The sequence below is a fragment of the Notolepis coatsorum genome, assembly GCF_963971535.1.
Source record: "Notolepis coatsorum genome assembly, chromosome: 16".
In the NCBI taxonomy this organism is placed as follows: domain Eukaryota; kingdom Metazoa; phylum Chordata; class Actinopteri; order Aulopiformes; family Paralepididae; genus Notolepis; species Notolepis coatsorum.
Genome location: NC_140180.1, coordinates 16624305 through 16638231, shown reverse-complemented (window position 1 = coordinate 16638231; position 13927 = coordinate 16624305). Strand labels below are relative to the sequence as shown.

At 41.1% G+C, this 13927-nt stretch overlaps 1 protein-coding gene across 1 annotated transcript; it reads right to left on the bottom strand.

The window, feature by feature from the left end:
- Positions 1-11712: 11712 nt before the first annotated feature.
- On the bottom strand, positions 11713-13708 carry LOC311243253 (gastrotropin-like). The gene is made up of 4 exons (XM_084332404.1): positions 13566-13708; positions 13257-13417; positions 12884-12976; positions 11713-12277 (listed from the first exon to the last, which is right to left on the bottom strand). Exons 1-4 carry the CDS (start codon positions 13630-13632, stop codon positions 12218-12220), a joined length of 381 nt encoding a protein of 126 aa, XP_084188530.1. The 5' UTR covers positions 13633-13708; the 3' UTR covers positions 11713-12217.
- Positions 13709-13927: the final 219 nt, after the last annotated feature.

Here is a 13927-nt window from a genome sequence, read left to right as displayed (position 1 = left end):
CTAATCGCGGAAATGTAATGTTATGTTCGAATCCGTAGAATACTGTACCATGTTCTACATATAGAACCTCATCTCATGCACCGGTTTGAATCAAAGCCCTATCGAAAGTACTCAAGCTCTATACTGTCTTTAACTATAAATGTTTACACTCCCCACTTACTGTACCATGTTCTACATATAGGCGTTGGAGTATATAGTATATAGCGCGGCCAGTGGCGGCCGGCCGATAGTGGGCGCTAGAGCGCCGCCCTCCCTGGTTAAAAGAGAGAAGAAGAAGAAAATATATATATATATATTTTTTAGAGCCCTAGAAATAAAATAAACATGTGTAAAATGAATAATATTTACTCATTTTAAGTGTTTGTGTTTCCAATGCACAATATAACGTTAATATATCAAATATAAATAATAGTTTTTTCATTCACAGGAAGTCACTAGTAACTACCTCTCAGGCCGGGGCGAGACATATCGCGCACAGCAGGGCGTGCACTGGTTTCATCGCTGTATCCTCGTAGCCAATCAAATAGGTCAACGCACGTAACGCACTGTGCGTTGAAATATGATGTAATATGATGGAAGCCGGGCGCGTTTTCAAGCGATCTATATCATCTAAGCAAGCAGCGTCTATACTTTCCGTAGCCGCATTTCTCGAGACGCTCTCTGATTGGCCGACGTCAGTTTCTACACTGGTTGGCTTAGTTACTCTTCGAAGTTGGTTAAGGTTAGAGTTTGTCTTAGAGCATGACGGCAAGTTCTTTTGACGGTTAAGCTTAGGCACTCTTTCAAAGTTGGTTAAGGTTAGAGTTTGTCTTAGAGCAGGGCGATAGAATGCCAGGTAGTTTGCAGGCTGTTCGATGCGGAAATGGGCAAAGACACAGCTCATCACAGTACTTGTGTTGGTGTGCCTAACTTGGCTAACAAGAAGCTATTTGGCTAGCTGGATGCAGTCTGGACAGTGGATATACATCAACAGTCTGGGACTGTGGGACAGTGGACATATACACTTTATCAAGCCCTCCTGGACCACGTTTCAACTAAACAAAGTGAGTTAATGCGGTCTCTCTCTCTCTCTCTCTCTCTCTCTCTCTCTCTCTCTCTCTCTCTCTCTCTCTCTCTCTCGCTCTCGCTCTCTCTCGCTCTCTCTCTCTCTCGCTCTCTCTCTTGCTCTCTCTCTCTCTCGCTCTCTCTCTCTCGCTCTCTCAACACAGCGTGTTGTTGTTGAACTATAACATTTAATTTCGCCGCGGGTGACGCATAATGGATGAATGAATGAATGGCAACTTGTTTAAAATGACAAGATATATATATGTGTTCATTATTGGATTGATCATACGTGTACTAGTGTAGTATGAATTAACTCGACTTAACGTTGGAAACGGGGTAACGTTATGTCGAGACTCGAGTCAGTATTCGCCTGGTCAGCTGTCCGCTTGCCCCCCCCCCCCCCCTTCACCCCCCCGCGCCCACCCAAATGTAGTTCACACCGGCCGCCACTCAGCGCGGCGTATATTGATGCAGGTAGGTATTATCTGATGCAGCTAGGTATTATCAATCACTGTACATTGAGGGGGTTTGAATCACTGTTTACACTCCCCACTTACTGTACCATGTTCTACATATAGAACCTCATCTCATGCACCGGTTTGAATCAAAGCCCTATCGAAAGTACTCAAGCTCTACTGTCTTTAACTATAAATGTTTACACTCCCCACTTACTGTAGAACATGGTACATGAGTATATAGTATATAGGGATGTTGCACTTGAGCACCACAGGTTTCACAACGCAATTATTGTTATTATTATTTACAAGACTGGGCATTTATTTAAAAAACATACCCTAACCACCATAACACCATATTTAAAAGGTAATTAACAGGCATGTTCTGCAACATATATCCACTCTTGAACAAACATGGTACAGTAAGTGGGGAGTGTTAGTTAAAGACAGTATAGCTTGAGTACGTTTGATAGGGCTTTGATTCAAACCGGTGCATGAGATGAGGTTCTATATGTAGAACATGGTACAGTAAGTGGGGAGTGTAAACAGTGATTCAAACCCCCTCAATGTACAGTGATTCAAACCCCCTCAATGTACAGTTTCTGACAGCTGGGCTGTGTAGTCACGCGAAATAACGTTATGAATAAAACGCGAAATAACATTATATAACGTTATGTTATATAACGTTACAATGTACAGTTTCTGACAGCTGGGCTGTGTTCGCGAAATAACGCTATGAGTGAATCTGGTAGTTGTTTTGATAAATATGTTGTTTTGATAAATATGTATTCTATGGATTCGAACATAACATTACATTTCCGCGATTAGCCTCGCTTGGCGTGTGAGTGCCGTCAAGCGTGTATTAACCTGGGGGAGCCTCATGCGCATGCGCGGCAACGAGCACCTGGGGGGAACCTCATGAGGGGGTAAACGAGCATAGAGCGTTGGTATTCACGAAGGAGAGCGCTGGCCAACGCTGGCCAATCAGAGAAACACGGAAGGACATGTTGGTTGCCCAAAGTATTCACGCGTCCTAACTGTGGTGGGAAGTTCATTCCATCATTGTGGAGCGGGGACCGAGAATAGGCGGCTTCTCTCTGATGACCCTCCTGGAGCTCAGATAGGAGAGGCGGCCAGAGGACTTCAGTGGGACTTTAAGCTACAGGGTACTACTACTTGTATTTTTATTTTTTTTTAATCTTTTTCTCCCTCCTTTTTCCTCCGACTTTCTCCCATCCCAATGTTAGTCGATATGCCAATTCCCAATCCCCTTCCTGGTCGCTGCGCACTTACCCCCCACAGTCGGTCTGGGAGAGTGGAGGCTATCACGTGCTTCCTCCGACACACGTCTAGCTTCTTTTCACCTGGCAGCGCGGACTCTCACTGAGAGCGTGTAACATGTGGAAGGATCACACTACCGCCCTCAGATCCTATCCGCGCTTAGCAGGCGCCCCGACCGAACTGTAGGAGTCGCTGTTTACAACGACCCGGACCCACCCCGCCAGCTTCTGCCACCCTCTAATACTGCCAATTGTATTAGTGTGAACAACCAGCCAAGCTGGTGACAACCCCGGAGCTGTGAGCTGGATTCGAACAGCGTCTCCGGGGTTGGTGACGAACGCAATCTCCGCTACGCCACCTAACCGCCCCCACAGGGTACTACTACTAATACTATAGCTTTCCACTGAACACACAGAGAGGAAATTGGGAGGCTGAAATGTAGCATGGATGTAGAGCGTATGTGTGTGTGTATGAGTGTGTATGTGTGTGTATGTGTGTGTGTGTGAATGCATGCGCTGCAGCTATTACAGATTTACACTTGTTTGACAGTGTTTCTGATCCAAAGAAAAGCCTTAAAGGAAAACTCCAAAATTTTGGGAAATTAGCTTATTTAAAGGGGAACTATCTTATAAATGGCCTTTTTCAGTGTTTAGCATTGTTTCATAGCTATGTGGACTTATATTAATATGATCTATGTCTCTAATTCTCATATTGGTGCATTCTTCCAATTCTCCTATCACGATATTCACCCTCACCGAACTGAGTCATCTGAAAATGTGCTGATCTGTGATGTCAGAGATGTCTCAGCTGCATAATAATGTGGCTGTGTAGCATTAGGCCCCACCGTGGTTTAGGTGCCCAGGCTCAAAACGGCTTAAGATCTTGAGGTAGAAAAATGCTGTTTTTGAGTACTTCATTCGAAATACAAAACAATTAATTAAAAAAAATAAAATTACAGAGGTGTTCCATAGACTCACAGGAATTGTGTAAAAGTGCCCAAATAGTGAAAGAAATAGTCAAATAGTTCCCCTTTAACATCTTCCCTGGAGTTAGACAAGAAGATACATACCTTTTTTGTCTCTCTGCATGCATTAGGCTTAGGGAACGCCCGCACCGTTAGCGTAGCTTAGCTTCATCACTGGAAGTGGGTCAGACCTTTACCCTGAAGTTCCCTACAGTCCCCTACAGTCACGAAATACACTCCAAATACAACTCCAAAACGTTCCTGTAAACATGTTGTGACCTGTGTATTTACCACGTGGAGAAATAAAAAATAATTGAATTCGACATTTACTTTTTCTAAGCAGATATACTCTGAACAATTTTTTGCCGAACCACTCCTCTCTGGGCTCAGTGATTTCAAGTCACCAGTGCTACTTTCTAACGTGAGGCCAGTGTTTGTTTACATTTTTACTTCATTCAAAGGATCCGACCGATTGAAGTTATTATGGATACCATGACTGTGGTAAGTTTTCATTTATGTTTTTAGATGGAAGGCTGTATTCCATCTGTCTAACGTTAGCGAATATTGGGAGATTGATGAATAGGACATAATGTTGCTGCACTATCGACCTAGTTAGCCCCTTTCGTGACTGCGATGCACGGCTACAGGGTTTGGGCGAGTGAATCCACACTTGTGGTATTATTATAACTCATTTATTGTGTAACGCTAGCCCCTTAAAACTTACCACAGTCATGGTATCCATAATAACTTCAATCGGTTCGGATCCTTTGAATGAAATTAAATCTGTTATCAGTGGTTTACTGGGTATGAAGACAACTACAGCAGGACCGTTTAAAGATCTCTGTCCACTGGTCTTAGTATTCTGAACAGGGGGATGATTTACAACAACTAATGCAACCACAACTAAACTAAATAAATAAAGTCTATGCACGTTCTCTTCCATTCTTCATAGGATTTCAGTGCAAATCAAATCAAATCAAATCAAATTTATTTGTAAGGCCCGACAACACACGTTAATGTTAAAAAAAATAAAAAATAAAAAAAATTTGAAGGGAATCGAACTCGTCACCAAACGCACCACAGGATCCACAGCAAGGGGGCGCTACCAGTTGACCTAGTCGTCAATGTTAAAAGAGGGGGAATTACTGCTACATAATGCTGCCGCGGCAATGTACCGCAGGTACTTTTCATACCTGCAATTTTAATAAGGAAACAAACACAGAAGATGCACATTGAGCTGTACTGTACTGTACCCATTCTGCAATCTGTTAATAAACTTTTCAATCAATCAATCAATCACATACATGGATGTAATGACAGCAAGAAGAGGTAGGCGTATATATGAAGTATGCAAACATCGCCTGCTGCGTCCATCGCGTATATATATTATTATTATATTATATTATTATATATTCCGTATTAGCGCTTTAATATGGCGTGTTCTGTGATTAATGTGATTGACCAGCGCGTATGTGATTGACCAGCGTTGCTAATATGAACCTTAATGCGGCGCGTTCTGGCATCTGTGATTAACTGTGTTGAATGAGGCGTCTGAACCAACCAAGGACCTCATGCGCATGCGCGGCGAAGAATGCGGAAGCGCTCTAGCACTCTTCCGCTGGGATTAAGCTACACGCGACCAGGACACATGCTCCACCTGCTTCCCACCCGCTAACACTGCCAATTGTGTTCGTAGGGACGACTGACCAAGCCGGAGGTACCGCTGACAGCTGGATTCGATCCCAGAGTCTCCGTGGTGGTAGGCAGTGCTTAGTCCACTGCGCTACCCAGCCGCGCCCTGGTTTGAATAATATTTAAGGCAAATACAAAATACAAAATATTACAATATTACAAGTGTTGTAATATAGACCTGATTTATATAAGGTTAGTAGTAAATAGCCTACTAATATTCAGCTAAAGTAGCTTCAAGTTTGATTTAGATTCGCCAAACCACTCTGTGGTGGTTAAAATAAATTGTGGACCTATAAGAGATTTGGATAAAATTTGATTAAAGTCTGAACTTTTAAGTCTGAGTTTGTGAAGGTGGGACATTTGTCAGGATCCTGAATATTACTCTGCTCTGGACTGACCTTTCTTCTTCATCTGTAATGGGTTCTGTATCAGGTAGCAATACATCTCCCTCCTCCCTGCTGGTAGATGATCCAAGATAACAGAGAGCTGCTTCCCTGGGCTGCCAGCTGTAGCTCCTTTCTGTTTTTTGTATCCTGTCTTTTATTTTTGCAATTGGTAAATTAGCTAAATCAATGTTGTGCAAGATAATCTCTCTAGAATAGACAATCAGTATGATATTTATTTGGGTAAGACTGTTTGGTGAGAGTCAATGCTACACTACAGTAAGCCTCACCAGACTGTAGCCAGTCAGTGGTCCTCAGTTTCCCTCGCTAAGATTTAGCAGAACTTTCAAGTGTTATTTAGCCCCCTTCCCAACAAGCCACCATGACAGGGTGGTAACAATGCCTTAGGTCCTCAGGTTTAATAATAATAATAATAATTCATTTTATTTGGAGGCGCCTTTCAAAACACCCAATGTCACCTTACAGGGCATAAAAACTAAACAAGACAGTACAAATTTAAAACAGTGGTCTTGGCAAAAGTCAGTGAAGTTAAAAACAAAACAAACAACAGGAAGTATAAAACAGTGACACACAGGGTACAGTTACAGTGAGTATGCCAGTTTGAACAGGTGGGTTTTGAGTTGGGATTTGAATGATGTTATGGAGTCAGACTGTGGCGGCAGGGAGTTCCAAAGTCTGGGAGCCGAGCAGCTGAAAGCTTGAGCACCCATGGTGCTGAGGCGTGAGCTGGGGATGGTCAGAAGTCCAACAGAGGATGAGCGGAGGGTGCGGGAGGGGGTGTACTCCTGGAGGAGGTCAGTGATGTAGATTGGGGCTAGATTATTTGAAGGTGAGTAGAATGTTTTTGTAGTCAATCCGGTAGTGCACAGGGAGCCAGTGTAGTTGAATGAGAACGGGGGTGATGTGGTCGGATTCATTGGTGTGGGTGATGATCCTGGCAGCAGAGTTCTGGTTTCATATGAATATCAGATTTTCAGTGTATCTTTTATTTATTTTTTACATTAATACACACTTTATAACTCTTTGGACGCCAGACCCGATGATAGTCGGGTTATCTCGCCAACCGTTCAGCGCCAGACCCGAGTATAGTCGGGTTTTCATCATTATTTCTTTTATTCAATATTTCCATTCATTACAGGCACACGGACATCTGGGTTAACATGGGGAATCATCCTGAGAATGCCAAAGTGCAATACCGGCCACATCCACCCAGGTGGCAGTATCGAGCACCCGTTGAAACATTATATCTTGGCCTGTGCGTCAATCAAAAGTCTCCGGTCGGATTTCTATTGGTCGGGCAAGGGGGGCGGTTATAACGGTCAGATTGAGAAGCGTGAATTGCTCCCGGTGCATGATGTGTGGCGGATTATGTTGGCGACACGATCAACACCAATACTGGGACTCGCAATCAGATAATTGGAATATTCTTTTTGGGGTACATCCTAGTGAAGGTAAGGCCTATATGGTATCAATCCTGCTGTGATCCAACCATGATTTCACTTCGATCACAATATATGTGTGTAATGTTACTCCACAACGTGTGCCGTTTGTGACGATCAAAGCATCAAAAAACTACCCCCCCCACCCTTTCATGTACAGGCGAGAAATGGCAACGTGTTTAGGGAATTGCACGTATTGCTGCATAGCGTCGTTTTCTGGGATTAGACAGGATTACTCTAAAACTATAGTCATATTCACCACGGTATAAAATGGGAATGTATGGATGAAAAGATTATTTCTTTAACACATATTGAACGATAGATAGTCGATGTCAAATGGGCCATAGTATTGTATCCATAGCTATAATATAGAATATAGTTATAGCCCTGCAAACACCGCCACGTATTCCTATATTTTAGAGCGTCTGCCTTTTAACAACACATCACATATCGCTGTGGCGTCCATTGAGTTAATTGAGAATTGATGCCAATGGCCACTTAAGGCGAGACACTACAGGTGACTAGGGTAAAACATTTAACTAATAGATATCACAATGAAACTTCCCCAGTTGATTACTTATATTAAGACAAGACTTTTTTGTATTACAAGTTTTCTGAAATGTTATGTTTAAATATGCAAATGAGGCATGATCTACTTAAATATGCACTAATTTGCATATAATTCCAGGACAGAAATCTGAACATTGGATAAAGCCATTTTCAAAATTATAGTTTCATTTTGTTGACATATTAGAGCCAAAGGTTATTACAGAGGGGATTTTGGATATCTCTTTTTATCACTCCATAAATCAGAAAAATTCCATATTTCGCCATGTTTTTAGGAATAAAATGTGATGTAGATCAGGGTATGAATGCGATATCAACAAACCCTTCTGTAAATACCTTCAGAACATAGATATGAATAGAACTGGAACGTTTGGTGTATGTGAGTGCTACTGAAGTGAAGATTTCTGGCTCAGAGTATGAGGAAAAACTCATTAAAACTCATTTTTGGGAAAAACGCCTTCAAAGTTCGGTATTGTAAAATGCCATAATTTTTTTTTAAACAGCTATTTACAAACACAATACCTAATCAAACCTAGTAATTGACAACCTAAACACATGCCTGATAACTGAATAATAATAATAATAATGATGTTATTGAGCTGAACAGAACTACACACGGCTACAAACAGTGTAGTACAGTGTAGTACCCCCTAATAGGCAAAAAAAAATTTAATAGATATCACTATGAAACTTTCCCAGTTTGTTATTTACATATAAACTAAGAAAAAATATATTGCAAGTTTTCTGAATTTTATGTTTATATATGCAAATGAGGCACTTCCCCATTAAATATGTGCACATTTATGGATGCAATAAGGCAAAATGAAGTAAAATAAACAACTAAATGTGTGTTATTGACGTTTTATTGTCACTAGTTTCATAGAAGACATGTTTAGGAAGCAAAATATAACAAAATCTCAAAATCAACAAAAAAAAGTATACAATTTGAAAAAAAAAAATACAAATGTTTTTCAAAAAGGACACTTATCTGAACAAAATGGCTGTTGCTTGAGCACTACCTGGGGTCTATCTGTGCATTGGAACTACCTGGGGTCTATCTGTGCATTGGAACTACCTGGGGTCTATCTGCATAGGAACTACCTGGGGTCTATCTGCATAGGTACTACCTGGGGTCTATCTGCATAGGTACTACCTGGGGTCTATCTGCATAGGTACTACCTGGGGTCTATCTGCATAGGTACTACCTGGGGTCTATCTGCATAGGTACTACCTGGGGTCTATCTGTGCATAGGAACTACCTGGGGTCTATCTGTGCATAGGAACTACCTGGGGTCTATCTGCACAGTGGTTTGTGTTTCAAACCTTGATGTCTTTCCAATGTTTGCTTATTATCAGGAACTGCATGTGGCCAGTCACTGTCTTTCAGAAAACATTCTTCTGCCATGCATTCACTATAGGTCATAACACTAGCACATAATTATACTTACATCACCATGAGCCATTTAAGTGTGTATGTGTGCAGTGGTATATTAGAATAATTCCTTTCAGTGTAAACTATCAACACAAAACACTTGACATTAATGGACCGAATCTTCAAATAAGGCATCCAATGTGACCAGTCACTAGCAATATTTCATTTGCATATAGGAGATAACTAAATCATGTTGGTGACAGTGGCTCCGGAGGTAGAGCAGTCGTCTGGTAACCCGGAGGTTCCCGGTTCGATTCCCACTCCTCCCGGGCAGCATGTCGGACTCGAAGCGTCCTTGAGCAATGAGCAGGTTGGCACCTTGCATGGTCGTCTCCGCCGTCGGTGTGTGAATGTGTGAGTGAATGGGTCAAATGTGAGGAACAAATTGTAAAAGCACTTTGGATAAAAGCGCTATATAAATGCAGCCATTTACCATTTAATGTTATGTGTTATGATATAAGTGTCATGTTGCATGGTCACAATGTACGCTTTTTGTGGATGCCAGGAAGAATAGCTGCTGCAACGCTGGAGCTAATTGAGGATCCTAATAAACTAAATTAATCATTCAGGCCATTCTTGTAAATTCATCTTTGGACAACTTGCAAGTATTGGCAAAGACAATACAATACTCTTTTTTCTCTTACGCACACACTCACTTTAAACAAACAACTCACTGCAGCACCCACTTTACACACTTTAGAACACCTAAACACACGTTATATTTATTGGTAAAGAATTTGCACTACAACCCATACCTCATTACACCTTACTGTAAATTGTACCTAAATTGTACCTCATCCCATTTCTGCTTTGCACTGTATAGTATATTGTATATTAGTATATTGTATAGTATATTGTATGGTAACTCAGTTACTTCTACTCTGCATTGAACATTGCACATATGTACATACTGAACACTTGTGTCTACGTACTTGACTTCTATTTTATACTTGCTATACTTAATTTATTTTTATACTTATCTATTTTTGTCTAGCACAGTCTCTGGAGCGTAACAGAAAGAAGCATTTTGTATAAAAGCATTCTGTACTTCTGTATGACAACTAATAAAGAAACTTGAAACTTGAAACAATAACCTTTGGATTCAGCCAACAGTCTGTTGTCTGCCATGTGGTATTTGTCTTGTAGCGTTGCCGTCATTGCAGAGACTTCAGACCGGCGGCACTGGTCTGGTGGAGTTTTGGAGTGCGTCCAGCGTCAACATGTCCTAACTCCAGGAGTCCCCAAACCCCTACGGCGTGTGCCGTGATGAGTGAAGGGGTTATATGACGTGAAGGTTGGGTAGCGGATTCATTTAGAAAGATGAATAATTTTCAGGCGAACTACGTGTGCATTAAACGGTTTTAACTCCAATCAGAAAAGAGTATTCACCCGGGCCGTGGTATAAAAAGTTTCATTGGAATTCTGTTGTTGCTAGGGAACAGTTTGGACCCAAATGTATTTCCTGACAGTTATTACATTAGCAAACATTGCAACATGTTGTCACTTTTGAAACCGGCTATCTTTTTTTGTAAAGTGATAGAGGTGGTAAAAAATGGACAATGAAACTTGGTTGATGTATTATTATTAGTGCTGTCAGGCGATAAAAAAAATGTATCTAATTAATTACACGATTTGTAATTAATTTATCTAATTAATCACATTTTAATCGCATAACCATTTTAAGCCTGATATTCTATAATCATATTTCAAATTGCATGTGTCCGGATGGCAGAATTCAGTACTACAAAACCTTCTGTTTAATCATCTTCCATTTATTCATTTGCTTAGATTTTTCAGGTCTGGTCAATTTTAGCATGGTTTAATTCACAGTAAAAAGAAAAATAATAAAATAAAATATTGAATTGATATTCTCATTTGGTTCATTACAATTTACTCAAGCCTAGTAACAGACACAGTATTTCTGACACTGGGAATACATTCCCTGAGATCCATAGATGTCCCTAGAATCAGATACCAAGAACATGCAAATGACCATTAAAAAAAAATAAAAAGAGTCTGTAAATGTTTATTCTATGTTCTTATGGAATGAATGAGATTAAAAAAAAAATATATATATATATTTAAAAGTACTTTTTTTTAAACTTTTTTAAAATTAACTTTGAGTTCATTTTCACAACACGATAATTTGCTGTGTAATTAATTAATCTAATTAACGCGATAAACTGACAGCCCTAATTATTATCTTTGTAATTTTTGACATTACTTTCCTGGGTAATGTTGTCATGACGAGAATTAGCACACGGGTTTAAAGATCTGTCCACTGGTCTTGGTTGCTGGTATTCTGAACAGGGGGACCATTTACAACAACTATCATAGTGACCATGTGGTTTGAATGAGATGACCTGAAAGTCTATAATGATGCATAGCCTCCTATTGTGTCCACTACACCATTGAATTCACAAATAGATCACAATGTTGGTGTATTTAGATTTAATATGTTTTTTATTTAAAAGGCATTACAGATTGGTATAGTTCATTCATGTTGACAACCTCACAGGTTGACAGTAGAGATGCATCAATACCGAGCCCAGCATCGGGTATCGACCGGATACATAGCTATTCTAATCATTTCAGTACTCCCTATCGTCGAGTACTCAAAACAAAAGTACTCGTACTAAAAAGTGGTATCGGTGCCCCTCTAGAATACACAGTATCAATATAGTCTCCATACTGTGGACTACCAGTCGTGTGGCTGGGAATGTCTCACTTCAGTCGGTCTTGTCCGTTTCAATGTTTGGGAGCAGTGTCAGTGAGGAGGTGACGGGAGCGAGTATCTTCACGTCTCTCTCGGGTCGTTGACACTCGTCTTCCACGGCGACAGTTGCGGCTACAGCTGGAGGGCAAAGCCACAGCTTCGCTCCCACGTTTGGATTTGTATTTTGGGATGTTTCTGTTGGGGCACGTTGGGTTTCGCAACACTAGGTCCTCTTGCTAATTCTTTTGAATGTCACGCCCTTCTCTCCTGGAGTCGTACAGTGCTGGAGTTCAAGCATGAGAGAGAGAGAGAGAGAGAGAGAGAGAGAGAGAGAGAGAGAGAGAGAGAGAGAGAGAGAGAGAGAGAGAGAGAGAGAGAGAGAGAGAGAGAGAGAGAGAGAGAGAGAGAGAGAGAGAGAGAGGTTATGATAAAAAATAAATACATTACATTTGGTGCTGCACATGAGTCTGTACATTTGAGCTGTTCATTCCATACAGTACGTTGTTTTGTTTTTAAGTTGGGGTGTGGAGGCCAAGCCTGGGTCACAGGAAGATTAAAATGGGTCTTGACATTATTCTTGAGAACTTAAAAAGAAAAAGTAATACATTTTATGCAATTTACTGTAAAGTAGGCTGAAAATACATCATTGTCTAAAAATAGGGTAGATTTAGCTATGACACAAATACAGTGTATACAGTATATAGTTTGGGCTCTCAGAGAAAAAGTTTGTTCCTCTGCTAAATCATTGTTATACAGGTTATTGTAGTCTAACAAAGGACTATTATATCACATCTGTTCACATCTTTGTTTGCAGTTCGTGACTCAGTATTTGACCGCTGGTGAACGTGTGATTATTCTGAGAATAATGTCACTGAAAATAGTCTCTCACCATCACAAGTTTATCATCAGCGCTGATCTCTGCCATGAGAAGGTACTGGGGAAACTGTATTGAAATCTTGCCCCCTTCCTTGCTGACGGAGGCCTAGGAAGAGAAGGAGTCAAATTATCAACGTGCACAGACAGATGTTAGCCGTTTAAGAGGCTGCACATTGTGGTATATCTGTCTTGGGAGAAGAATTCAGCAACTTAAGTTATGTAACTTTGTCATGTAACCCTGATGAAGGCATTGGTTTTAATTGTACGAATTAAATCTCCTGTGATAGTTGGACAAAGTTGTGACAGATGTTTTGTTTCACTTGGTATATCTGTCTCAAAAGTAACATATTGCTCCGGAATAGAAAACTGAACCGGACTTGACTTGCCTTGAATTTGGAGCCCGTCATGGTCTCCAGCTCGCACTCCTGACCGACGGTGAACTTATTGGCCCAGATCCAGTTGGGGATGGTCTGTGTCCATGTGAAGTCGTCGCCGCTCTGAACCACATCCGTCACCACTTTGTGGTCCGTTTTGGCGCCAAGTAACCCTGCGGGTAGAGGACAAAAACAAAGCAGATGCAAACATGCAGAGTGCGGAAGGTTCAAGTCAATTACAAGATAATGATCAAACACGAGTCACATTCATTCCACATGAATCCGTTTAAAAACAAAATGAAAAAGATCTCGGCTAGCTACCGATGGCTTCCAGGAACTCCACGTAGTTTTCCTGACTCTCCAGCTCGTATTTCCCAGTGAAGGCCATGTCGGTGGAAAGCAGAGATGACGAGGAAAGGAGAAGGGGTGAGGAGCGTGTGGTTGAAAAGAGAGCAGGGGAGGAGTTTCACCTCTACAAACACACCCTGTGTCTCTCTAACCTGAGTGAGTCACTGCCAAAACGTCCCTCTTCCCTTCCGTCACACATGCATCAACCTGCAGAGCTACGTTCCCACCAGGTCCCATTGTTGTAAGATGACAGAGGACACAGGTATGAGAACAATGCCTGATGTGTATTTTTTTCCCAAGATAATGATGACATGCAACAATAAAGGTTGGATGGC

What these genes read in the sequence shown, in the direction of transcription:
- LOC311243253 (XM_084332404.1), bottom strand. Translation starts at nt 13,632, where the DNA reads ATGGCCTTCACTGGGAAATACGAGCTGGAGAGTCAGGAAAACTACGTG. An exon ending in TGACGGGCTCCAAATTCAAG is followed by an intron (nt 12,977 to 13,256) that starts GCAAGTCAAGTC and finishes TTCTCTTCCTAG; the next exon opens with GCCTCCGTCAGCAAGGAAGG. An exon ending in CTGATGATAAACTTGTGATG is followed by an intron (nt 12,278 to 12,883) that starts GTGAGAGACTAT and finishes CTTGAACTCCAG; the next exon opens with CACTGTACGACTCCAGGAGA.